The sequence below is a fragment of the Panulirus ornatus genome, chromosome 15 (genome assembly GCF_036320965.1).
Source record: "Panulirus ornatus isolate Po-2019 chromosome 15, ASM3632096v1, whole genome shotgun sequence".
NCBI classification, from domain to species: Eukaryota; Metazoa; Arthropoda; class Malacostraca; order Decapoda; family Palinuridae; genus Panulirus; species Panulirus ornatus.
Genome location: NC_092238.1, coordinates 3,614,051 through 3,641,361, shown reverse-complemented (window position 1 = coordinate 3,641,361; position 27,311 = coordinate 3,614,051). Strand labels below are relative to the sequence as shown.

Genomic DNA, 27,311 nt, shown 5'->3' with positions numbered 1-27,311 from the left:
TCCAGTATCCCCTTTATGATGAAGTTACATCAAACGCTGGAGAGTTTCATGACATAAAATGTTTGCAGAATCTCACAACTTGTTGCACAGTTATAGACTTCAAAAGTTTCTTTGAATCATGGTAAATGTCAATCTTGAATTTGGAAAGGCTGTTGGGCACTGATGATTAATTACTTTTCTTTCTTTAGACATACCCCAATTAATCCATATCCTACTAGTGATTATAAACAAGGAGATGGGTGATGGTGTGCTTTCATGTAGTTGTTTTTGATTAATTATTAATCTTTCATTATTGGAAGTAACATTTCTCTTTATGTTTACATACATAATTTACTGTAAAAGCTCTTACTTATTGGTGGAAAAGGGTTTTTCAGCTTTATATGTATCCCATAATACCATGCGTGTAGGAAAAGATATGTTGTTTTTGGAAGAGCTTCTCTGTCTGCTTGTTGGATAACTTCATACTTTTTTATCCACTTACCTCTCCTGTTTGGAGTTCTCCTTGTGAAGGAAAGCACTTAGCTGAGCAAAAGAGTAATTTGTTTGTAAATGTAGTGTTTTGGTTCTGGAAATTTTGATTAAATTTCTTCAGAATGCATTTTTTTCTTTATTATAGGGTCCATCTAATCTGTTTTTGATCTGGCATCCATAATGCTGTTAAAGAAATGCACATGGTTCACAGTTTTGTCTTATTGGGTTAACTTATGATTCATTATTCTTTTAAGATTATATGATTCATTAGTTTTGTTTAACTTTATGTTTTGACGTATTTTAATTTTTTCCACCTGTACTTTTTCTGAGTCCACTATCAATATGCTGGTCATTATGATTGTCACTAAAGTTTCTCCTCATATTTGGCTTTTTTAACAGATTGTGAAATGAATATCCATAAGTCATGTGCCAAGCAGGTGGAAGAAGCATGTATAGGACAGCTGCACAACAAAGGCAGGAGTCGAGATATCAGATTTAGTTCCATTCTTGGCAAGATCATGCCAGATGATAAAGACAACAGAAGGAAAGTTTCACAAGTCAATGCTGCACAAAGTAAGAACATTAGATTTTTTCATTTATTTCATGTTTTGTTAGTCATTTGCCAATTGTCTGTTTATCTCTATAGATTCTTCTATTATTTGTGTAGGTAGTATTTGGTTAACAGCCACCGACCAGGGATATATATTACTGGCACAACCCACCTGTTTATAGGGAGGGTTAGTGATGGCTGCATAGTGCATCAGCACTTCAGTACTTGTCAAGCTGCACTCCTTTGACCTAAGTAGCTGTCTCTTCTGTCTGCTTCACTCACATGTGGAATGCTAGCATTCAGTCCACAAACATACAGTCTCTCATTGTCACACATAAGATTTTACAGCACTTTACACACAACTCATTTTTCGTAGCTCTAGATTTTCTTGTGTAGAGCACTCTGCACTAGCCCTGCATTTTGGCAAATTGGTAGGAGCATTAGATAGAAGTAGTAGGTAGAAATGTAAGACAGGAGTGTTAGGTAGAAACCTGTGGTTGAAGTAGTTGGTAGGAGCATTAGCTTGGAGCATTAGGTATAAGTAGTAGGTTGGAACATTAGGCAGGAACATAGGTAGACACTTTAGGTAGAAGTGGTTGGTAGAAACATTTGGTAGGAACCTTTTCAAACACTGTGATAGAGTTGTTCTTTGCCAGTGGCCTGTTCAGGGTGAGGCACTAAAGGATAAGAAGCGGGAATGGAGTTCACCAGTTATGAAGACTCTTTAGCCGTGCAACCCCCTTGAGGGGGTTCCCAAAGGGAACAGGCATCAGAGATATAGATAGATATGTAGATTTTACTACTTATGAGGGTTTCTGTACATGACTTATAGCTGTAGAGACAAGCTAGACAGTTGATTTTATGGATTAGGTATTAACAGAATGTGGAGAATGATAAAGCTTAAGCATCTTAGGTATGTAACCTAGATTCATGTATTTGAAATTTTGATAACCCAAGCACAGTGCACAAAAGTGTGCTGTAAACAAACTTATAGAAAATTAAGGATTATACAGCCAACTAGCCATCATCCTCCTAACACATTTTGATATGTCCATTTATGGGACTCAAACTACTCTTCTTTGAAAGAACTCTTACAATTGACTGATAGTGTGTTATGCATGTACAATATGGGACTTGTCCTCTGGCATTGTGTAGAATTAATGTCCAGCTTAGAAAAAGGAATTGGTAAAGTTTTTGTTAGAAGACTTATACTTTTATTTTTCCTGACTATTAGAACTGAGGTCGAAAGCATTTCAAACATGCCTTTATGAAGAATGTGTGAAAGTCATTCAGAAATCTATCATTCTTGCATACATTCTGTCATAACCCAGAATAGTTAAGTCTGGCTCCTTGAAGTTGTACTCTATCCTTGTCTTTATCATGAAAGGATATGTTACCCAGGGAAATGTACTTTTTTTTACTTCTGTGTCTTATCATTAACTCCGTTCCCATTGACAGTGGATGGATCAAGTGCATACAGCTGTGCACATTTTGTGGGAATTGATTTTGCATAATTGGCATTCCCATTCATAGTTTTGCAGGCAGACAAAGGGTAGAGATACACATTTCCTGATGGTAGATTTGTTACTTTACTACCAATATCTTATGATTTTGTAATGTGAATATTTGTGAGTAATTAGTATTAGAAATGTTTGTTTAAGGTGGTGGAATGATAGAACAAAAATTTGTATGTGAATCCACATTTTCAAAAATGAATTTTCTTCAACAGTTGAGAGAGCTCGGAAAGGGTTTGAGGAAGGAAACAGCGATATCTTTGGCCTCGTATCAGAAACAGACAACTTAACAGGTAAGTAAAAGAGCTATAGTGCATCAGTATTACTCATATTATGTAATGAGCTGTACTCCAGAGTCAGGTGGTATTCCATATAAGATCTAAAATGGCATAATGAGGAATTGGCTTTGTTAATTCTTAACTTAGTTTAAAACCACATCTGATGTTTGCATCCACCAGGTATCCGTTGATACCACAGCCAGAAAATATAATGCACACAGCCACCCATGGAATGTCAGAGAGGGGAAATAAGTCATTTTGACTTGATGCCAAATGTACCTGCTAAGTTAGTTTTAGAGTGAAAACCATTTTTGCAGCATAAATGTAAATATCTTTGGTGCTAGTACTGTTAATTGTTAATTTATTCATGTATAGAAAGTCCTCTCTGTTTAGGCAACAGAACTTCAGTATTTTGGAGCTTTTTAGGTGAGTATGGTGATTTGGAAGGAGAGATAAGTTAGAGAGCAGTATAGGGTAGAAGAGTCATTGGTTCTGTCTGTTTATATGTGCACATGATATATTGGGATGAATCATGAAGACAGTACCCACTGTTGAAAGGTTTAGTTGCTGTCAGACAGACAATAGGAAGGGGTTTTTATAGATGTTGGCTTAGTGAGGTGTTGATCTTTATATGCTGTCATTGATATGATTTAGTGAAGTCAATGAGGTTGACAAAATTTGATGGCAATAGCAGCAATTTCTGAGCATTACGTGTAGCAGTTTTTATTGTTTTGGTTGGGATAGGTTTGATATAGGGTGACCATATTCCATCTTTTTACAAGTTTGCTGTTTGTATGAGAAGAGGTATCCTTGTTATCCTTTATGAAACGATAGACTGTAAAATAATGTATGATTTATATAGGGGATTGGTTTCTTTGGTTTTACTTCTTAGGAAGCTTTTTGACCCCTTAACTTTTGTAGATGGTTATTTTCATGAGCCAGACAGTGGAACCAGGCATCAGAGATATAGATAGATAAATAAACAGCTTTAGACCCAAATTTGTTCATTTAAGTTTCACACCTCTTTTTCAAGGCTACCAGTGAAACCTGGGTGGCTGCCATGTTGGCAGTGTATGATAATTTCTCCTCACAGTCAATCATCCTCCAGTGATTCCAATGACAGCACAATCTTTTGGGTTTTCTTGGAAGGAAATTTAGGTCTCTTAGTGCACAAATATATTCCCTGGTGATACTGCCACAAATCAAATCTTAGCTTGACTTAAAGACAAAGGAGATGATTCTGAATTGCTTGATGATAATGATCTGTCTTCGGATTACGAGGAGAGTGATTTTGTGGGCACTGAGTCCTTTAGCACTGAAAGTTGACCAAAGAGAGGCAGGAGGTGTTTCTGAAGGGAGGCAGTGTTACCAGTACCCTCCCAACCTTGACAGTACTGTGTGTGGTGTGACTGGATTAAGTAATGTTCTAAAATGACTTTTTTCATTGTTTTAATAATATCCTTTGAAACTGTACACTTGTATACATATTTATAGATAACATGTAAATCTGAGATTTACAGGGTTGGTAAGGAAACCTGAGTGAGTAGTTTTGAGGTTAGGAAGCTAGGTCACCCAGCACAAATGACTGCTGGTGCATTTTTTATTTTACTTTTTTGATTTTTTTCCCCCATGTCTTCAGCATATATGCTTTTTTGATGATCACCTTCTATATGAAACAGTGCTTAGTGGGATGCTGGGAAGTTGAGTGCAAGTGTTGTCACTTGATCATGCACTTCCTTTTTCCTCATCCAGTTTTGATGATGTTAGCTGTTAACTGGTCTTTGAAAGATGCAGTGATGGAGCAACTTGAGGCTATAACAAGAAACTAAGCAAAAGACTTATCAGAAATTTTTTAGAAAGTCTAGTTAAAACATCTGAATGATAGATGAATTGTTGAGGTGTGGAAGGTGTAGAAGGTTGATGGGTGTTGGGTAGGTTGAGGAGATTGATGGTGAGCTGTGGAGTTGGAGGAATTTGATAGATAGGGTGGAGATGGAAGAGGTTGATGGATGGAATGGATGTGAAGGAGGTTGATGGTGAGTGGTGGTAGGTGCAGGAAGTTGATGATGGGTGAGGTTGGAGGTGTAGGAGGTTGATTGATGGGGGTGAAATTAAAGGAGGTGATGGAGATGGAGGAGGTTGATGGTGAGTAGTGGTGGTGGAGGAAGTTGATGGATGGGATGGAGGAGTTTGATGGGTGGGCGTTGGACATGGAGGTGGAGGACGTTAATGAGTGGGTACTGGAGGTGGAGGAGGTTGATGGATTGAAGGGAAAGGTAGAGTTGGAGGTTAATGGTGGGGGATGTTGGTGGAGGAGGTTTATGGGTGGGTGATGAGGGTGGAGATGGAGATGTAGGAGGTTAATGGGTGGGTAGTGGAGGTGGATGAGATGGATTGGTGGTTAATGGATATGGAAGAGGTTAATGGATGGTTAGTGGACTTGGAGAAGGCTAATAGGTGGGTGGTGGAGGTGGGGTAGGCAAGGTTGATGGGTAGATGGTGGCGGTGGGTGGGGAGGTTGATAGGTGATGGGTGGAGCTAGAGGAGGTTGATGGTTGGTGGATGGAGCTAGTGGAGGTTGGAAGGTGATTGATGGATCTGTTGGAGGGTCATGGACGTTGGTGAGTGGAGCTAATAGTGGTTGGTGGATGGAGGTTGATGGGCTGTGGATGGAACCTAGTGCTAGAGTAGTGTTTGATGTACAGGAGGTTAGTTGTGGTGAATGGTGGGTGGAACTAGTGGCGGTTGATGGGCAGTGGTTGTAGGTAGTCGAAGTTGGTGGGCAGTAAGTGGAGCTAGCTAGTCAAGGTTGGTTGATGAGTGGTGGATGGAGCAAATTGAGATTGGTAGGTGTGCTGGTAGAGGTTGATGAGCGTTGGGCAGTGGGTGGTGCGGACTGTTGGGCGTTAGGCGGAGGTCGTGGAGTCTGTTGGGCAGTGGGTGGAAGTAGTGGTGGCTGACAGGCGGTAGGTGGAAGTAGTGGAGGCTGTTGGGCGGCGAGTGGAGGTATTGGAGGTTAGTTGGCGGTGGATGGTGCTAATAGAGGCGTTGGTGGGCGATGGGCGGCGGACGTGGAGTTTGGTGGTTGGGGTTAGGGGATTTTGATGGGTGCGGTGGGAAGGGGCTGATGGACGGTGGGTGGAGGTCAGTGGGCGGAGGTGGTGGTGGCTGGTGGACGGTGGGTGGAGGTTGGTGGGCGGATGTTGGAGGTGGAGCACGTTGGTGTTTGGTGAGTGGAGGTTGCCTGGCGGTGGGTGGTGGGGCGTGAGGATCTGGATCCAGTAATTAGGCTGCTGCCTTTGCTGCTGCTGCTGCTCCTCTTCAGAACCCCCCCCCCCCCCAGCGCCATTTTAAAAGGTCATACACTTCATATTGACTGAAGATTTTTAAGTTGTAATTATTCTGCACGTTAACGGAGTTCGTTGGGTACATTTTCTTGTATGACGTAAGACTGCCACTTAATAGTATGTCAGCCAGTATGTCCTTTTTATACACATGAAATATACAGTTTGCGTGTCACCATATGAAAATCTCTGAAGTATGGAAAAACTAGGCCATTGCATATTTGGATATGATCGTGTGTGTAGTACAAGAAATATATATTTTTTTTCTTTTCTTCGCTCACTGGAGTGTGTGTACGTGTGTGTGTGTGTGTGTGTGTGTGTGTGTGTGTGTGTGTGTGTGCGATGTGGTGAGTGGGCGAGTTGTAGAGGGAGTGAGGGATGTTGGTGTGGAGTGTATGGATAAAGTGTGGTGTGTGTAGCATGGTATGGTATTGGGTGGCCAGGGTGGTCCTCGTCATGGGCTCTACCCACCCTCCCTACATAACAACTAACCCACTCATTCTTCATGGTAATTATCTCTCGTGTCGTAACCCTCTTTAACACGACGGTACGACCTTGAGAACGACTGTGCGACACTTGGGCGCGACGGTTCGACTCTTGGCGTGGCCTTTGACCTGAACTTTAAGGTTCAAGTGAAAGGACAGGCCGTCATAGCCAAGGGTCGTATCGTCGTGCTCAAGGGTCGTATCGTCGTGCTCAAGGGTCGTATCGTCTTGATCAAGGGTCGTTCCGTCGTGCTCAAGGGTCGTATCGTCGTGATCAAGGGTCGTTCCGTCGTGCTCAAGGGTCGTATCGTCTTGATCAAGGGTCGTTCCGACGTGCTCAAGGGTCGTGTCGTCGTGGTCAAGGGTCGTTCCGTCGTGCACAAGGGTCGTATCATCGTAGGTTTGATGTGAACCACTTGTTGGTCAGGGCTGGCACTAGCTAGGTGTTGGTTCATCTGTGCCATTTTTCCAGGGTGTGAAGTTAGCGACTGATTTCTGTTAAGTCTTGAGTTATGTTCCACGGTGGTCTGAGTGGCGGGCGGGTGTTGAATCATAGTGGATGTGTGTCCCTCGCTTTCCTGAGTGGCCGAGTGTTGAGTTACGGCGGGCGTGTGTCCCTCACTGGTTAGAGTGGTTAAAGGGTCTTTATTTATAGTGGACGTGTGTCCCTCGGTGGCCTGAGTAGCTGTGGATATTGAGTTGCAGTGGGCGTGTTAAGTGTTGAGTCATAGCGGGAGGGGTTGAGTGTACAGTGAGCCGTTGAATTATAATGGGCGTGTTGAGTGTTACGTTATATTAGGCGTGTTGGGGTGTTGATGTACAGTGGACGTGTTAGGTGTTGTTGATGGGAGTGTTGAGTGTTATAGTGGGCATGTTGAGTAATGGTGGACGTGGGATTGTTGAGTTTGAGTGGGCGTTGGATGGTTGAATTTAGTTAAGGTATAGTGGACGTTAGATGATGCTGGGTGTTGAGTTATAGTGGACGCGCTGAACTTCTCCCGTGTTTCGATGGTGCCCCACGCTCGGGGTAAAGAAAAAATAAATATGATGATTAGGTTCATCTTTGCTGTGGGTAACTGATCTGGTATTAAAATGTGCCTCAGAAATACAGGAGTAATACATGTTTGTGACTGTTTTGTCGTGGTCTTCGGTGGCGTACATGCTGTACCGCGGTCGACGGGAGAAATCATTGCAGTACAGATGTTTTGGGGAAATTGCCAGGTATCTCAAAGTCAGCATCACCGAGACAACGACTCAGTGGTTTTTGCTTAAGATAACCCGTAGATAGATAGATGCTATAAATACCGAGTGATTTGTGTTTTTTTCTTAAGATAACCCGTTGATAAATAGCTGCTGTAACTACCGTGTGATTTGTGGTTTTTTCTTAAGGTAACCCGTAGATAGATAGATGCTGTAAATACCGAGTGAATTGTTGCCTCTGGTGGTTGGTGATGAGGAGTTGGGGGGAAGTTGAGGGCATGGCTGGAGTATGGGAGTTGTGGGCCAGTTGATTACAGCAGCAGCCTCGCCCTACAAGTTGACCCAGTAATGTGATGGTGCAACCTTGCTGCTGCCACAGTTGACCCTTGTCGTTCTTGGTTCCTGCCTCCTACCCCGTCCCCCTCCCGTATACATTCTCTCTCTGACACACACACACACACACACACACACACACACACACACACAGTGGAGGTAGCAGAATATAGAGTGGCCCTTTGATTGAAACGTCTTACCAGTGTACAACTCCTTTCCTGTACAGTACAAGTAGATATTCACACACACACACACACACACACACACACACACACACACACACACACACAGTGGAGGTAGCAGAATATAGAGTGGCCCTTTGATTGAAACGTCTTACCAGTGTACAACTCCTTTCCTGTACAGTACAAGTAGATATTCACACACACACACACACACACACACACACACACACGCGCGACAGCACCAAATGAGTCAGCTGATTATGGACATATTGGATCAGTTATTAATGCCCCTTCAAACAAAAATGACAACATGGTCGCACCAATCAATGGATACGGAGTTATAACGTGTGTAGACTTATACAACTGGAATCCATACAACTTGAGCCAACAGGTCGCGTGAAAAGATGTTTGAGCATATAGAGGTTGGAGACGTTCGCTTGAGCTCACACACATCTTTTAAAGACTATTTTTTTTTTTATATTAGGTTGTAAATTACCCAGCCACAGAACACGATGTTTTGCCGGAATCATTCAACTCCTCCTTTACACAACTGTGCTGTAAAATATTATAGGCAGCATGTTGGGGGTGATCACAGGGGGTCGGTACTTAATTATAAGCAGTACAGACGGCTTGTTGTGGGCTGCCACAGATGGTCGTTCGTATCACCAGTACAGACGGCTTGTTGTGGGTGGCCACAGATGGTCGTTCGTATCAGAACAGAGTCTTAGTTAGACTCAAGAGCGATTGTGTGGAAGTTGTGGAGGCTGATGGCCAATTGCACCATCCCTTGAGGGTTGAGGATTGAGCGGAGGGTTGAACCTAGTTGCACTGATCACCGCTTGAACCTGGTTTAATGACGGTGAGTATGGAACGGATGTGCAGTGTGCTGTCCCCGTAAAGTGACACAGAAGGAGTGGCATGAGTATGTGAAGTACGGAGAATGAGAAGTGTAAGTTTCATATGATGTAGCCGTTGATGGTGTTTGAGCGTATCGCCAGGGTGACTCGTCAGAGAACTAACCAATGGCTGATGTAGTGTAGCCAGTGTAAGGTGTTTGTTCTAGTATGTAGTGTGACATATGGGGTGCACGAGGTTCCTGGAGTGGCTAAGCCCCTGGAGTGCTTCAGCCCCTGGAATGGCCAAGCCCCTGGAGAGGATGAGCACCTGGTATGACCGAGAGTGTCTGGAGTTGACACAAGGCGGGACCCCATCAGGCGATCCAATTTTCTCCCCCTGGTGTTGGCGGGGGTGTGACGTGTCCTTAGTGTTGTCCACACCGTCACCACCTACCTTCACCCCGCCGTATTAACCCACTTATCATCGCGCGTCATCTCACTCACCAGGCAAGGTGACATTGTTTTCCCGGCTGGTGTTGATGGATCGGGCTTGTGAATCGAGGGGGATTTTTTTTTTCCCCCAGTGCGTTATTTTCAGGACATTGTCATAGTTTAAGGAACATCTTCTTCCCTCCTGGGATTTCCTTTTCATAGTTTAGGATGTGTAAAGGCGGTGTGCATGGCAGCCTCGGACAGGCAGAGGCAAAGTTTTTCCGAGGAAAAATACGAAAGTTGCAAGTTTGTGTCTCGTTGGAAGCGTCCGTGAACACACTGAGAGTGGAGGGTGCAAGGAGAGTGGTGTCGATTTGTTCGTGAAATTCCAGGGAGTTGATGAGTAAAACTTGAGTGTGTGTGTGTGTGTGTGTGTGTGCTTCCCCGGAGTGTGCCGACTGACTCAGGGTAGGAGAGGGTACATGAGGCTTGCTGGCCTGGCCGGGGCTGGGCCTCTGCTCAAGAGCTCAGGAATGTTGAGCACAGTTGCAGGGGCGAGGCACGACTCCCGAGGCACACGTTGCTAGTGCTCTTAAAGGCACATTACGCACGTCGGGGCATTGTTTCCTGCGGTTCCTGGGTTGTGGGAACTCTGCAGTGTGGAGTTACCGTGAAAAGATATGGCGTGGATTGTGACGCATTAGATATTCCTGTGTGGTGACATACCCAGTGCCCAACTCTAATGTACAATAATGTACATTAGAGTTGGGCACTGGAAAAAAAAATCATGAACATAAAAAGATTTAATAAGAAAAATTCTTTCCAAATATTGCTCATAGATTTATTATGTTTATGAATATGGCGATATTTTCCGGGTTAGATGTAAAAACGAAATAAATTTAAGAGTGAAAAGATTGTTTCGTTAAGGATCTTTCGCGTTATTGTTGGTCAGCCGAGCAGAGGTAGTGTGGGTATGGCCGACATTGCCTTCAGATAGGGTAGATGCAGGTCGTGTTGACTGCTGGAGGTCCTGGTTTGTCAGTGCGGTGCTTGTAAACGCCTTGGACACCCATCCCTGGAGCTAGCAGCGCGACACACTCCCCCGTCTGCTTTGTTGTGTGGCCAGGGAGGTGGTGGAGGGAAATTGATTCACTCTGCCTGTCAGGCATGGACAACGGACCCCAGCAGCCTGTACCCAGGATATAGGTAGGACACGTTCCTTATCCTAAGAGAAGGTGGAGATTGGAGAGGAAGATCATTGTCTCTTGATGTGTAGGATTACCTGTTCATGCACGCGGGTAGGGAGGAATACGCTTGTGGGGGGTTTCCATCTCAAAACATCTCCTCTTCATACATCACATTCGTAGTTCTGTAGAACTTGATGTTCTTGGGATTAACTCTGTCTACATTAGCCTTGTTCCATCGATCCACCATCAATCTATTCGACACAGAAATGCTTCATCACATATAATGTGGCTCGTGTTCACTGTCATCTTGTATCGTTGGGTTGATTGGTTCGTGTTAGAGGGGGGCTGAGTTCACCATCGTGTATCCACTGAGGAACCGAGAAGTAATACCTCGCCCCTACCGTCCTCTCCTCCAGCACGAGCGAGCCCTTGACTACAAACCACTCCATGTATTTTATGCCCTGCTTTTGGACCTACTGAAGCAGATGTGTAGAACCCCCTTGAGAGGAAGGTACGACCAGAGTAGTCCCGCATAGTTTAATTTAGGGCTGTTATTTGTCGTATATAATTCGTGGTTTAATTTGGGGCTGTTATTTATCCTAAATGATTATTTTGAACATCCGTTTTTCTCGGATATCAAGGCGAGTTCAGACATTAAACTATGTTAATTCCCAAGAAATCTGCTTCACGTGGGTCTCTTGCTACAGACCAGATACTGAATCAATTTTAAGGTCCTTCTCACATGGGCGTCACTACGATCACCTACGTGATGGCCATGGCCTTTTTCTCGCGTCACATTGCCCCATCGTCATGAGTTTCAATCGGTTGGATTGAATTTCTTGAACCATGAATCTCAGCCACTGTGTCAGTGCACGGCGCCAAGATCTTGTTGAATACTTCACTTTTGTCGTAATGTTCGTATCATCTGTAAACATAATCAAGTGTGGTGTAAAGCCTGTTGGCAAGCCATTTACTTAATGTTTACTAACTAGAGCTAGAGAGTCGGTGATTGCATATGTGTAAATGAGGCCATTGTTCGTATGTCTCTGACGCTACTTCACTTGGGTGGGAGTGGCAGTTAGATAGTTCAGAAAAAAGAAATACGTTTGTCAGGACCAGCAGCGGTCCTAACTCACTGCCCTTTAGAACACCACTGGTTTTGCTGCCCACATAGAAAGGGAACCTTTGTTCATTTCCGTATAGATAACTAACGAGCCAAGGAAGAACCCTCCTCCCTTATCTCGCACAGTTTCTTTCCTCCCCGCGCCTTCCACGAGCGCCCATTCCTTCTCAACGGAAATTCCTTGCCGTCCATATCTTTTTTTCTCCACGGAGGGAAAACACTGTAAATCTCCTGCACCATCTCCCTGTGTGTATGTTGGGTGTGTGTCGCAGAAAGAGAGTTGTATTCCGCCATATTCTCGTGTTGCCTCGCCCATTAACCATGCGCATGTACTACGCCTCAATCGGGCGTTTGTATGGCGGCGTTCCCTTGTGAGTGTTGTGTAGGGATCGCATGCTGGCTTGGCGTGGCTCAGGTATGTCAGGTTGGTGGTACATAGGGTTCGATGCCCTGGTCACTTCTCCACTGAACAGTCTGACAAGCTACGCAAAGAACTACTTTCTCCTCTCCTGTTCCTCCATCTTAGTACCATATTACTAATGAAGGCGACGGATGAAACTTTTACATTGTCCGTCTACTGTGCTATACACCCTTTGGTGACGATGTTATGTTCATTGTGTCGTGAAAGATGAAGTCTTGTCTTGCATCAGTGCACTTGGGACACACGTAGTTTTCTTTTTCTGTTTTTTTTTTTTTTCTTTTTTAGTTTACGAACAGTTTTATTAAATCATATCCGACGTTCAGCAAACTTGGTGGTGTGACTCATATCTTGCTGGGTGTCTGTTGGACTTGTTGAGATTATTCGTCCTTGGTGGGATGGCTGGGCTGGGGCATCCCTGACACTCTCCCATGGCTGGAGGTTGGGTGGTGGTTAGGCCGTGTCCCCCCCTCCCCCCCTTGCTGTTTGTCATCATAAGCGACAGTCTCTGCGGAAGAATGGGAAGCAAAGTTGACGGGGAAAGGATAGCAGAGAGAACTTGGGATTAACCTCATTGGACTGAGATATTGATATCATTGAAGTCAGTAAGTGGAAGATAATTTCTCGTGGAAGGTTTTAAAGACTGATTATTATTGTTCCTCTAGTTGAATAAGTTCACAGTTTACACTAGTCGTTGTTTTATTTTTCCCTAGATATTCATACGACATTCACGACCTTCCACGACGCCCGCTCCTACAGTGACCACATCTCCCCACAACACACCCAACGTCTCGCTAAACCCTCACTCACGCACTGCCTCTCCTGCCCACACACACACACACACACACACACACACACACACACACACACCTTTCATCTGCCCTGAAGACGTGGTTAAATACATAAATTTACGAAGTAGTATGATAGAGAATGTTCCTGAGATGGGTGTCCCATGAGTGTGAAACTCCCTCCACATACAATGCAAATAGAAAATTACAAATTGGAAATTACACACCAACCACCCTTCATATGGCCACACTGGCTCTCCCTCTACTCGCAAATGTGCTTCTTTACGTCCTCAGTAGCAAGTTGAGGATTGAGTGATTGCCGGGTAAAGACAGTGCAAAAGTATATGGTTGTTCCCGCCGCTCGCACAGGAACACCCACGGCTAGGAAAACGAGAGAAAGCCTGGCTGTCTTACCTGCTGGCTGGATGGCTTAATTCCTCATCTTCTCGTACTTAACGCGCGGCCTCCTGACATCCTGCCTGGACCGCTAGTGTGGGCCCCTCCAGGTGTCTCGTTGCCCTTCTCGTGCGTGCAGCGTCGGCTTCGAGACACCGCTCCCCTCTCCCCTGTTGGTGTCGACTCTTCATGATGCCAGAATCCCGCCTTGGGCACAAGTAGATAGGTCAATAGATACTCTCTCTCTCTCTCTCTCTCTCTCTCTCTCTCTCTCTCTCTCTCTCTCTCTCTCTCTCTCTCTCTCTCTCTCTCTCTCTCTCTCTCATATAGGTAGCTGGGTGTTACGTGACGCTTGGGCAACAACTGTGATTATTTCTAGCTGTGTAGTTGAGTCATAGAACGAAGCCAGTTGGACAGGTACCTTATAGAGCCAGGTGTTAAACGCGATGTCTTTGAGAATTATCTTTAGTCCAAATTTTCATTATTTCCAAAAATTATGATTTTGCTTCATATCTCTGATATTGTTTATCCCCTTTATTAGTGTAAACTATTGTTTATTATTGTTTATCATTATTATCGTTATCATCGCAATATTTACATGTTTTTTTTCGATATAAAAACCTTGATTATTTATTATGTGCTGGCAACGATGATTGTCTATTTATGATAGTGTATTTCATTTAGTTAAGATTGATAGTTGTAATTTGTTATAGAGATAGAAAAATAGATACGAGAAATTCATTAGTGTCTGTTGATGAGATAAATATACGCGATGCTGATTTCGTTCATTTTCTTTTCCTTTCAGGTACGTGCAGGTGTTGTGCCTCCAGCTGTCCTGGTGTGAGTATTGTCGTTTAGTTTGTCTTTTGTTGTTTGCTAAGCAAGTGCAGGTGTTGCTCTTGGTACGAGAGTCATGTATGGTTGGAGTTTGGGGCCCAACCTCTATAGCACGATGACACGACCCCTGGGTATAGTGGCCAAGGCTATCATACTCAAGGGTCGTACTGTGGTGTTTGAGGGTCGTACGCGTCGTGCAGAAGCCGTTAGCACGACAGCAGTGTGGCTTGGGCGACGGGCACCCATTTGTATTTTGGCTCAGCAGCTCTTGGGGTGGATGGTAGAAAGTTTCAACCTGCTGCACATAATGATGCGTACATTAGCCGGGCTACGTGCTGAGGTCAGAGGTCGGGGTTGGTTGGCAAGGTTTTGGTGGTCGTGGTTGGGAGATCAGATAGGCCTGGGTATGAGGGAGCAATTAGTTCGAGTGTTTGCTTAGGTACGTCACAGTTTATGGGCCATGTTTACCTTAGGCAGTACGCAACGAGATGCTTCCGGCTGGGTCGGGGCTAGTGCCACTTGGCTGATCGTATCTGGATGCGGCGTGTCCCTCCGTAGTACGGTCACCGTTGTGTGATCATCTCTGGCTCCGTTGCTGGACACACATGGCACGGGGGGTGGGTGAAGCACCGCTGCACACGCCAAATTCGTATGTAAAGTTTGTACCGTAAATTATTTATGCTGATGCCAAAGAAATAATTGCCATCAGCTGTGAGAGAGATTTGTTACTAGTTGAAAATGGTCAAAAGGGGAAAAAAAATCAACTACTCAGAAGCAAATTTACAAGGATTATGAGCATAAAGCAAAACTGTGTTTAGAATATTAATTAGTGAAAATGCCTTCAATGATTTTGGTAGAAACATATGCGCTCATAACTTGTTTTCACAAACTCTTACATTGTATGTTTTATGACTGGAAAAAAGAAAGAAAGAAAGAAGAGTGCATATTGCACAGGTGTCATGGCAGTGGAACCCTCCTGGGGGAGGTTTACGGACGGTGCCGGGACCTGTAAGCCGATTGGAATCACTTGTGGAGTGGTCAGACATGCTGATGGCTGGCCTTGCGATGAGCTTCACCTTATAACTCTCAGTATGTGCCTCATACCAGCGCGCTGTACTGTATAGTGCTGTGGGAGTGGGGGTGTCCGCCACGGTGTGAGGTTTAGTGCAGTGGGGGTCCAGTATATGTGACATCTTCACAGCAGTACTGTCTGTGGCCCAGAGACCATCGTTGCAGGACGCAGAGAAGAGGTAGCACCTTACTCCATGTGGGCTGGCCGTAAGTTAATTAAAGGTGTCCATAGCCGTGCCATGGTAGGCCGTCCTAGGGTTTTGAACGGTCCTGGGTGTTAAGAACCAAGCGTCTGACTGAAGTATTTTGACCGAGAGGATCAACGCAGAATTACAGCAAGGCCGGTACTTATTGGATATAAAGTCTTGTATTGATACTTGTAGTGGTCTGTGTGTGTGTGTGTGTGTGTGTGTGTGTGTGTGTGTGTGTGTGTGTGTCGGGTCACCCAGCAAAGCAGAAGCTGTACGGGTTTCTAAATGTGGGCCAGTTGGCTCAGAAGGAAGTTTGAACAATCTGTGAAATTTTTCGTGAAGGTGAGAATGTTCCGCCCGAATTGAACGTTTTGAATTGAAGAAAGTCTCTTTACTATGCTTGTTACTGCGGAGCAGACGTACAGATGGGCTGGGATTACAGTGGGACAGCCACATCACTGCCTCGCTGACCTCTGCACAGCCCTCGCTAAGGTAAAGGGGAGGAAAGTGGCAGCAAGTGGTTGATTTAACTTCTGGGTTGGAGAAAAACAAGCGGTACGTGCACGAGGCAGTTAGGCTTCAGCTGTATGCGATTGATGTGGGAAGTGGCAGTTAGGACAAGCGGTGTGTGTAGCAAGTGGGTATTAGACCAATAAGTGGTGAATGTAGTCAAGGGTGAGACGGCAGTAAGTGGTGCGTGTAACGGCGGTAAGAAGTAGAATCCAGTGGGTGTTACGACAGTAAGTAGTGTATGTTACGGCGATAAGTGGCAGTGGTCTGTGGGTGTTCCGGCGTTAAGTGATAAAAGCCAGTGGATGTTACAGCGGTAAGTGGTAGAAGCCCGTATGTGTCTCGGGAGTAAATGGTGCATGTTACGTCGCTGATGGTAGGAGTCCAGTAGGTGTTACGGCCCTAAGTAGTTGAAGCTAATGGGTTTTACGGCAGTAAGTAGTGGATGTTACAGCAGCTGTTACTAGGCGTAGTAAGTGTTAGTAAAGCGTTTGTTGTTGTTGGATGTGGTGGAAGCGAGCAAGTGTACGAGTGACACCCGCTGAGGTTGTAGTGGGTAGGTGTAGTGGCACCAAGAAAGGGTGTTACCGTGTGTAGGAAGAGGGTGTATTAGCAACTGGCAGTTGCATGACGGGTGCTGTGGCTGCGGGTTACTGGTGGGTAGAGGCAACAAGGAGTGAGGGCAGGCAGGTGGTGGTGGTGGCGGGGGTGGTTGTGATGATGGCTGGAGCGGGTGTTGTGGCAGCCAGAGGAGGGAGGCAGGAAGAGTGTCATCACAGGGGTAGGAGAGAGCCTCCACATCCTCAACACCGACACCCACCCCCGCACACACACACACTCACACGAGATGGGGCACCATGAGTGTGGAACTTCCTCCCCGTACAGTACAAACAGGTAATTACCCACACACACTGCGCCTTCGTCCTTTCTCTTACTCCTCGTGGGCACGACGGCACGACCTCAGGGTGGGACCTTCATATACTCTTATATACATCTCGTTACCGTAGTAACTAGTGGCCAAGGAAATGACCAACTCAGGTTGCGCTGTTTTGCCACTCGTTTCGGTGAGATGGTAAGGCCCGGGTCCGGTGTAACGTTTGGCACCTGTTGCATCCGCCATAGGGGTAAGAGGGGGATGGAGCGGCGTCCGGAGCATCATAACCATGTTAAGAGATGGCGACGAAGTGGCTGCCCAACACCAGTCAGGAATATTTAACAGCCCGAGCGGCAGGGGCTGAAGACCTTCGAAGACCTCACCGGGCATGAAGTTAATGACACCAGAAGCACTGACGGTGAACGCTTGATGCAACCCCCGTCTTTATTACCCCCTTAACATCGACATCAAAACCGCAGAGTTGAACATCTCTTTTTCAAATTCTTGTGAGAGCTGCGACTCTTGGAGGAAATGTGGAGATCTGTAGACAGGAGTGTGTGACCTCTGTAATCCTTCTGCACTGCCGTTAACATGATGAACATGGGGGTGCACAGTGAACTCGCCGCTGACAGCGGCACAGCTCTCCTGCACACTTTAATGGACTGCACCACACCCTCCTGAAAGTCTCCTTCGCAGCATCAGCATCTGTCCTCACAGTGTCACGTGCTGCCCTCAGCACCAGCATCTAGCTCCTCCTGTATTACAGAGGCTACGGAGAGAATCGCCACCCCCTTCTTCGTCTGCGTTCGACCCCTCACATACACGTTCCTCACCTCTTCCGGCGCAACAGTTTGTGCAGTCGTTGAAAATCTCTCTCCTTGTCCCTTTCCCATTATTTGTTCTAGTTTGTTCAACAGTTCTCTTTTGTTGGGAGTTATAGATCGGATACACCGGGTGATGCATTATACACTGCTCGGAATGGTAGATGGGTTTCTGTTCAATGATTGATGATATATTGGCAGTGATGGATTATAGGCTGTGCAGAGTGATAGATTGTTCACTGTGGAGATTCATCACCGCGTAAATGTATTCGAATACTGATTCTTCTGTAAGAAATCAACAGTTTGTTTTTCTATGATGAGGCTGGGAGGCAGCCAGCTGGTGTGTAGAGATTGATGACGTGTTGGTGTGAGAGGAGAGTGAGTCAGCTGATGGCCAGCATAATGTGTTTAATGAAGGTATAGAATAGGTGACACCGCCTCAACCCTCGTGCCTCAGCCGCTGCGTACGGCTGTGGTGCTCGCACCTGCAGCAGTACGAAGCGTGAACATTATGACCTCAGTGGTAGCGAATGCATGTGCGAAAGCTTCAGCCGGGGAGTGGAGCTGGGTCAGGCCGGGCGAGGGGTGTTGTTGAGGTCTTGAGAGCACATTGCTTGTACGTGGCTTTACGTATCGACGGCGTGTCTATCGGGTGTCGTGCTTACGATGCTAACAGCCCAGGGAGGTTTATTTTGATTGCTTTAATGGGCACGCGTCATGAACGCCGCCGCCACTCGGTTGCACGATGATTCCACAGTGTTTATGTTGACCTAGCCATCTGAGGCTTGCCAGCTGTGAGGGAGTGAGCCTTATAGCCAGCTGGGACGCGCCAGTTGTGGGGATGTGATCCGTAGCGAGGTGGACACGCTTGCTGTCGGGGAGTGAGCCATAGCCAGCTGGGACACGCCAGCTGTGAGGGAGTGACCTCTATAACCAGCTGGGACACGCTGGTTGTGGGTGACTGACCCATAGCCAGCTGAGACACGTTGATTATGAGATAGAATTTTACCTCGATTTCCATGTGTGTTTATCACCAAGCGTCTGGAAATAAAGGTTTCATCCTTTTAACTTTCGAAATTTTTTCCCATTGTGCTGCCAAAATTGACTTGTTTATCCTGCACTTCGGCCCACCTGTCTTATCAGTATGTTGTTGGGAATACGTTGGGCTGTGTGGTTCGCAAAGATAGTGTCTCTGGTGGATCATACTTTGCTATGATGACGTTGCTGTCGTGTGAACAAAGGCACTGGTTATTATTGCACATCATTGGTATACCAAAGAGAGATACAGAGCCAGTATCTGAATCCCACGTGTGGAATCTGAACATTATTAAGATTTCTTATTTATTTTTCTAAGGTTTCTCTGCCGTTTTAGAGAGATGCTTTCGGATTTCTGAATTTTTCAAATGATAGATATATTCTGCACCTGAATCCTTAAGCAAGCAAGACGCAGAGACTTTTTATTTTATTTTATGGAATGCGGAATGTACCACTGGTGTGAACACCGAAGCCTTTTCAGTTAAGAACTGGACGAATGGTTAAATGGGGGGAAAGGACCAGGTCGACCAATAAATTTCTGCTGAAGAAATGTAGCGACAGAAAACAGTATTGCCATTCAAGCGATGTACGCGGTGAACGCGACGCGCCAGTCGTACCAGTGGCAGTTTCTCGCCGTATATACTCCTAGGTAGTGTCTGCCTCAGAGCTTTGGGAATGGAGCTTATGAATGATCTTGAGAGGTTGAAGGAACTTGAACTCTACAGCCGCGCAAGAAAAAGATACATGAACACACGGCAACAAATTGAGGACGTGGAGGACTTGGCCTGAAAGCGTAAATGTACAGGGAAGATCCAAAACAGAACTCTACTGGAGCTTCGCAAGGAATGCTTGTGATAGACACAGACGTTGAAAGGAACTAGTTAAAGCGTATAAAGACTGCCAGATTCACTTAAACAGTTACGTAAAGTGCATGACCGCGGAGGAGAAAAAGTAACTTTTAAGCAAACATGATGTTAGCGCTACGCGCTAGTCCGTTCTAGTGACAAGAGTTTCGTCTTAGAAACTTTTTTTTAGGTAGTCTCTCTCTCTCTCTCTCTCTCTCTCTCTCTCTCTCTCTCTCTCTCTCTCTCTCTCTCTCTCTCTCTCTCTCTCTCTCTCTCTCTCTCTCTCACAGCATGACAGCTGCCACTCACCCATTTGGGGTCATAAAATATTCCCGCTTTTTACTTAAGCTGGCCGGAGTAGCTGTTGCTATGGCCCATCATCCGCCCGTCCGACAGCTTTAGGCTTTACCGTACGCCCTTGCAGCGTGAGGTTTGTGGTGAGGCCTTACGCAGTTTTCGTGGTAGACTCTGATCTTTATCTTCACAAATGATACAGTGGCTCTCAGATACAGACTGATGTATTGTTACATAGGAATCCTTTTACCTGAAGCGGGCTCCTGTAGCTTCAAGACGCAGTTTCAGGTAAAAGATGGACTCCATGGAAGTGAGAAGTTCCGCAGCGGGACTGTCGTGTGTCTAGTTACTAACTGGTGATGGTAACAGCCTCGCTGAAGGCGGTATTTCTCCCGCGGTGTAACCGCAGGTAGTTGGAGTGTGGTTGGTATCGCCAACCAGTATACATAAACATTTGAATGCCACAGATCATGGACTTGATAATAGTCGTAGGTCAGGACCTTGAATGCAGTCTTGCTTCCATGGCAACCGCACACCTTTCTTTGTTTTTATACCTTTTTTTCTCTTTTTGTCTTTACCTTTGTCTGCCTTATTGATGCGTTTTATATCTTATTTACATAATTCTTGTTAGATGCGTCAAGACACAATTTTATCACTCCGAATCGACGTTTACTAGCCAACCCTGAATGCATAGTGTGCTTAATTACTATTATGATTATTACTACCTAGTAGGCATTAAGGATCATGTGGGTGTAACCGTCCATTTCTGAGCATTTCGCTGGGGATGGTGTGTGAGGATTGTGTGTGTGACTAGGAGAACATTGATTTCGTGGAAAGGGATGAAGACATCACACGTATCATATCTTTAGTGAACGGCATAGTTTATGACACACCAGGACATTAATTAGAACGTTTTGGTACATTTGGTACATTTGGTACATTGTACATTCCGCAAGTATGGAGGGAAAATGTAGGTAGTTCAGGCTGTGGGAAATAAGTGCCGCAGACCAAGTATGTAGGAGTGATTGTGGTGGAGCTAGCCCGTAGGTTGGCGCGATCTAAATATATAAAGGTAATGATTTGTCATATAATGCTTGACGGCGAGTGGGAGGGGGGTGGGCAGCAGCGAACCCCCACCTGAGCTAATGTTGATCACGTCGTCATGGTGACCATATCCGCTGGACAAACATGTCAATTTCCCGCCTAGTTTGACATCTCACGTTATCATAGAGCGAGTGCGTTGGTGCGCTTCCCTCCCACTTCGCCACCGTTGTCGCTAAATAACTGCCTCCTGGAACTCTCCGATGCTCACAGTCGAGGGCCGTGCAGTCGCGCAACACGTGTGTTTTTTTTTTTCTTTTTGCTTTGGAAGGGCGCGACTTATGACGGAAACAGTTATTGATCCTTTTCTCCTGAGAGAGCAGCTAACCTCAGAAACTGGTAATGGGTGAAGCTATATGGACGTTTCTTGTGACCAGAGTGGTCGCAGGTGCTGGATTGACAAGTCTGTGTAGCTTGTTGGACGCCACCCGTCCGACACTCTCTTCCTCCTCCTCCTTCTAAGATACGGACAAGTTGACCAGAATAACAAGGCCAAGGGTTGTAGTAACAACAGGAACTTACTAACTTCTGATCAGATGTAGAGAGTGTGGAAGGTCAAGGGTTACAGTAACCTGAGGGATTTGATGGAGACTAAATATGTAAAATGCAGACTTGTAATTATGAGGAAATTGTGCCGACCGTTTAAAGAGCCGACACTTAAATTCTGGAGACCTTGTGAGGCAGAGAAGAGGCATCATCATAATCATGAAGACCTTGTGACGTAGAAGAGGAATCACTACTACCACTACTACTACTACTACTACTATGATTAGAATTAGTATTTGATATTTACATTTTTGAAGCACTCAGTTTTGTGAGTGTAACGCGAGATGAGGACAGGTGATTGTGGCAGCAGTACGGCTGTAGCGACCCCCTTCGGTATGACCTTTGGGGTGTGATGGCCTGACCTTTTTACCGGACCATTGATGGTCTTGCTCAGGGGTCGTACCGTCGTGCTCGGGAAGTTAATGGCTACTGCATGTGGAAATATCGAGTCTCCTTCATAGAAGACTTTGCCTTTGGGTTTGATTGCACATGATGTTTAGGGAGGAGCTTCGGAATGTTATAACAACACTGAGGCGCTTCATCCCGTGGCTCGCTGTGCGAGAGGTCCTGATGAAGAAGCCGACAGGGGCTTCATATGTGCGAGGAATGTGACGTGATAGTCTACTTGCGTCGATTTGCATTCTGGTCACGGCACTTGTGCACCCGCGGGTGATGACATATTTCCTTATAAGCCTCGTAATAGGAGTTACCATGCGGAGGGCCGCCCCGCTTCCATATATGTGCGTGGCGAGTGCTGGACGCTGGCTGGGTGGTGCGTGTGGCGGTTGTGTGTTGGGGGGAGAGTTCAGCGGCTGGTTTACACTCACTTCTTGTTGGTCAAGGAGATGATCGCTTATAAGTTGGAGCGGCGGTGTTGTCCGCTGCGGGAAAAAGGCGGTCACTGCAGTAGGCAGGCGATGACTCGGTCTCCATGGCAACTGCTTCCTCCGGCTGCCTGATGCAACAGTCCCCAGGCATCGCCGCTCATGTTGCCAATTACAGTATATGGCAGATGTTCCCAGGATAACTCACGCACGATAATGGCACCTCTCTCTTAAAGTCCTGCCGGCCAGTCTGTATTCCGTGCCCCATCCCTTGCTTGGTAGCGGTTGAGTAACGCAGGGTATTATTCCTGATTACGTCCCGAATTTCGATGATATATATATATATATATATATATATATATATATATATATATATATATATATATATATATATATATATATATATATATCGACTCGGTTTGCCCGGGCTTGCACCACGAGTAAAATGGTTCCTTTGGCGTGGATGCATCGTTAGGTTATACAGATGTATAGCTTTGATAAAGACCTCATCACTCCAAATGACTCCATTTCCCTTCTTCTGGGAGTAGTGCATCCTTGGAGCTGCAGGAGCTACTGGTAATTGTCATGTGTGCCGGTATCCCTTGTGAGCGGTAGCGCAAAAGCGTTACAGAGGCCACTTTGGGTGTCTGTCAGATGCCAGTGGGTAGATTTTACTTACTGTTACAAAATGGGTTTATTCCAACGAGCACACAGTCATGCACACCCTGTGTAGCGGCCGTGCCACGGTAGAAACTTTCCTGGATGTTAAATGGCAAGCGGGGGTGCCATGTGGTTAGGAGGGGCTGGTTGGCCTGGTCAGGAAGACGCTTGGTCAGCTACTCTTATGTTCTTATCATGATAATTCTCTCATAAGTTCTCCTGTGAATCCCAGGTGTCATCCTGGGACAGACCACTAATCTTCAGAATCACTCTCACGAGAACTGGCATCAGGTACTTGCTCAAGAGTCGCCCACGTCAGTACGAACAGCAGTGTGCAGTGTCACAGTAATACTAGGAAAAAGATGAGGCAATTCGCTCTCAAGTGGTTCTGTGGGAGTACGGAGCGTTTAAACTCTTTCAACACCACGTTTTTCCCCTCAATCATTGAAAGTTTCTCCAGAAAAAGACCTAATCCAACGATGATGCAGCAGCAAATTCTACTTAGGCGTTTGGATCCTATTTTCTTAGACTACGAAGTCTTTTGTTTGGAAGCTTCTGAGACCAGGTCGTAAGCGAGAGAATAGATTCTTTTACTCTAGTGTAATCCTGGGAGATCCCTTTGCACGACGAACTTGTGAACACTGTCTTATCCTTTCCAGCAGATGCTGTGTGGACCATGATTGACCAGTTGTCTCGCGGCCATTCCAAAAGTTTCTTTAGTTTTTTCTAATACTAAAGGAAGGGTCAGCTTTATATGTTCAGCGACATTAAGAGAAGACAATACATTTCTCTTGCCAATTCCTCATTCCAAGTTCTAATTCAGACGTCTTATGCTCAATCTGTTTTGTGCCTCTCTCATTTATGAATATTTCGTCTCGCCTCTCCGAATCTTCTGTTTCTAATATCATAATGACGAATGATTTCCGTCATATTACTACGACCAGCACCGGGATCCACTTCACACACACCTTGGAAGAATACCTGTAGTAATCACGTACTCTGCTATTATCCTAATTAATCGTTAAGTCGCCTTAGCTCAGACTTCCCGTCCTTATTGGCTGCCAGAGATACCCATTCACTACACCTTATACCACACTTTTCTAAACGCTAATTTCATAAAGGTAGTGCAGCAAATTTAAAGAACAAAGCCAAAGTAAATTCCAAACTACAGTTACTGAACGATTCTTAGATCTTTTAAATCAAGTAGTTCATATCCCCCTCCGGACATGGGGCCCCAATATATTACGGGTCGTTACTCCGGGTGTCGTAACGAGACGTAACGTGCTGAAGAGGTACGATTCATCAAAACACCAAGATAACTTGGTCTTACGCTCTGTACTACTGGCTCAGGAGTATAATGAAATGCATAAGAGAATGAACGGATTATTCACGAAAAAGAGCACCGTTACGTCAGCATACGCCATGCACAGTAAACAAAATAACAGTAATTCCTACCACAAATAGACTTCGCTATAGGATGACCACTGGCTGCCACGCGTAGACGCATTGCTGTTTGAATCACAGCAAACGCAGACGGTAGGGTGGAGCTGACACTGCGTGTGTAAGTCCCCGGCCTGGCCTGGGTGACTTGGTAGAACCAACCCAGCAGAGAGGGAGGTAAGGTGGGCTACTCCGTTGCCAGACTGGCATTGAAATACACCACTTGTATACTAGGGTCTCAGGAGCATCTTCGATGGTAAGCAGTTCGCAGCTTTGTCAGATGTACGAAATTATATAATGATAAAGTATAGAAAGATGAACATTAAATGTAACGTTGAATGTTAACTTCCTAGCTCCGTAACCAGCCAGGAAGCGAGGCAGTAACTAGCGTCAAAGGTAGTTCAAACAAAGTTCCATCTCCCATCATTCATGGCCTCCACGTATGTGCCCTGACTCGTGAGTAAAAGTTGTATCTTGATACGTGTATAGGCGTCTGCCTGCGCCTCATAACGGTGTCTTCCTGCGTCAGCGAGTCTTGGCCCCTGGCCACCCGTCCTGGCCGTCACACGCCTCTCCGCACGTCATGGTGTGTGCTCATGTACGATACCTTATCCTCCTCCTGTCGTAACTTCAGTATTGTACCCTGGTTTCTGCCGGGGTGTTCTTCTCTCTACCTGCTTGCTTCGGTTTTGTTAACGTATTTTGTGTCGTCTTATCACATTCTATGAGTAGAGCGACTACGTACCTTTAAGGGGGCGAGGCTACAGACCTAATACCCAGTAAGAAGCTTGGGCTTGGGCTTTGAGCGTGTGGCTTAGAGAACTAGGCGCGTCCCTGTTCGATGTGGTGTGAGGAGATCCGATCACATTCAAATCCCAGGGTGGCTGGCTGTTATATTCAGGCATGGGTACCACGTTGAGGCTAGAAGTTGTATTCTTGCATATGGGTCAGAGACATTGTAAGCTGGTGGCTTAGAGAAGTGTTTCTCCACGACATTTTTTTTTCTTATTTTCAAGTTCCAGGTCGGCAGCATTCGTTAGGCTTGGATTCTAAAGATTTTGTAAAACATGGGGTAATATGCTATAGGGTTACGGTAGTTTTAAGCCTTTTTTTTTTGTTACGGGATTTTCAAGATGTATTGCATGTTAGTTACACCACAAATCAGGAAGGCCTTTGAAGAACATGGATAATGTTGGACTGAAATAGAAGGAAAACATTATCAAAGCAAACCTAGCCTTACCTGTCTTAGCCAAGCCTAACCTAGCCCTTTTTCTTCCCAAGTGCGACCTATATGGAAGGGCGTGTGATCCATTGCCCTACTATATAGAACTACCATAGAATTTTATCGCCAATTATAAGTGCGCATGCGTCGCTCATGTCCCAGAACTTTTCATATGGTCTGTTATGCAAGATGATTCATTATTGTTTATCAGTAAGAAATAGTAAAGTAAAAATTTTGAAGTAATGCATATTTTTCTTGAATATATTTCGTAAATCAGGTAATGGAAGGCTTTTTCTTCAACATTTGGGAACAATAGGACAATGAATTGTGGTCCTAGGAGTGAAGGGAAAACAAAAAAGATGTCTGTGGCGACTATTCAGGAGTTATTTTTATTATTATTACATAATTCCAGCGGCGAGAGTTTACATATCCTTTCCTCTGAATTGTCGGTTACATAACAGATATCTCGGTGCAAATGTCCCTGAAAAATAACCAGTGATGCTGCGACCCTAAGGTCAACGTTACTATGTATTCTTTGTCGTTTGTAATTTTGTATGTCTTATTTTTGCTATTTTTGTTTTATATTTCTTGTTTTTTTTCTATTATTTGTATTCGTAATGATTTCATCTTAAGTATTTTTAATAGAGTAGTGGTGTGTTGCACGGCACAGGTGTAGGGTTGGCAGTGACGATGACGAAATTGGGTATTCTATCCCAGGTGAGGGTAGTGGTGGCGTGGACGGAAGGTTGTGTAGCGGTTGGTGGGAGGTAATCTGTGGCCGGTGTGGTGGTGTTCCGTCCACCCCCTAAACCAAGGATGCCGCGCCATCCTCACATCATTATCATCTGTACAGTACGCCAAGACACTATTCTTGCAGCAACATTCGTTCGCGTCTTGCAGAGCTTACTATCCTCGTTAGAACACAGACATTTCTTGTTTGCGTCTGAGTAGTCAGCGATTTCTTTGCTAGATAGTGACTTTTGGATTTGCTTTCGTACTGGACTAACTTTTGCTTATGAAGACATTTGATTTGTTTGGGTGGGTGTTCATTAATCAGTGCTCCTGTATGTATTTCTGGGATGTTCTTCAAGTTGTGTGAAGTCGCACGGTACACGTTTCTGAAGAAGGCTGCTGTCGTGTAGTGTCTGAGCAAATATACTTTCCTCTGTTACGTTTCTGAAAAAGCTAATACGTTGCATTCTTTCTACATGGCTGCCTGTCATGGAACCAAGTTCGCTGCCTCCATTGTATCTTCGTAAATGATGTCCTGTCTTGTCTTCCCGAGTATATAAATAACTATTCGTGGAGAGTGTTCTGTCTGGCTTCACCAGGGATTGTGGCGTTTATTGTCACTCTCTTCTGCTGTGCAAATGTATCTTTATGATAAGACTTTTTCACGATTACTTGTAGCTGAATTTTAGGATCGAAGTCGCTATAATGCTGGCGCCTTGAGTGGTTGCTGTCCCACACCTAGTGCTGTTCATCCTATTCTTCTTTGCCAGC

The 27,311-nt window shown here is 45.2% G+C and overlaps 1 protein-coding gene across 12 annotated transcripts in view; it reads left to right on the top strand.

Annotated features, from left to right (window-relative positions):
- Positions 1–27,311, top strand: part of LOC139753689 (rho guanine nucleotide exchange factor 11-like) — a 575,625-nt gene that overhangs the window by 66,349 nt on the left and 481,965 nt on the right. For all 12 annotated transcript variants that reach the window (XM_071670374.1, XM_071670376.1, XM_071670381.1 and 9 more), the window contains 2 exons: positions 871–1,044; positions 2,751–2,828. In XM_071670374.1, coding sequence (XP_071526475.1) covers positions 871–1,044; positions 2,751–2,828 — 252 coding nt within the window. The remainder of the gene's footprint in view (positions 1–870; positions 1,045–2,750; positions 2,829–27,311) is intronic.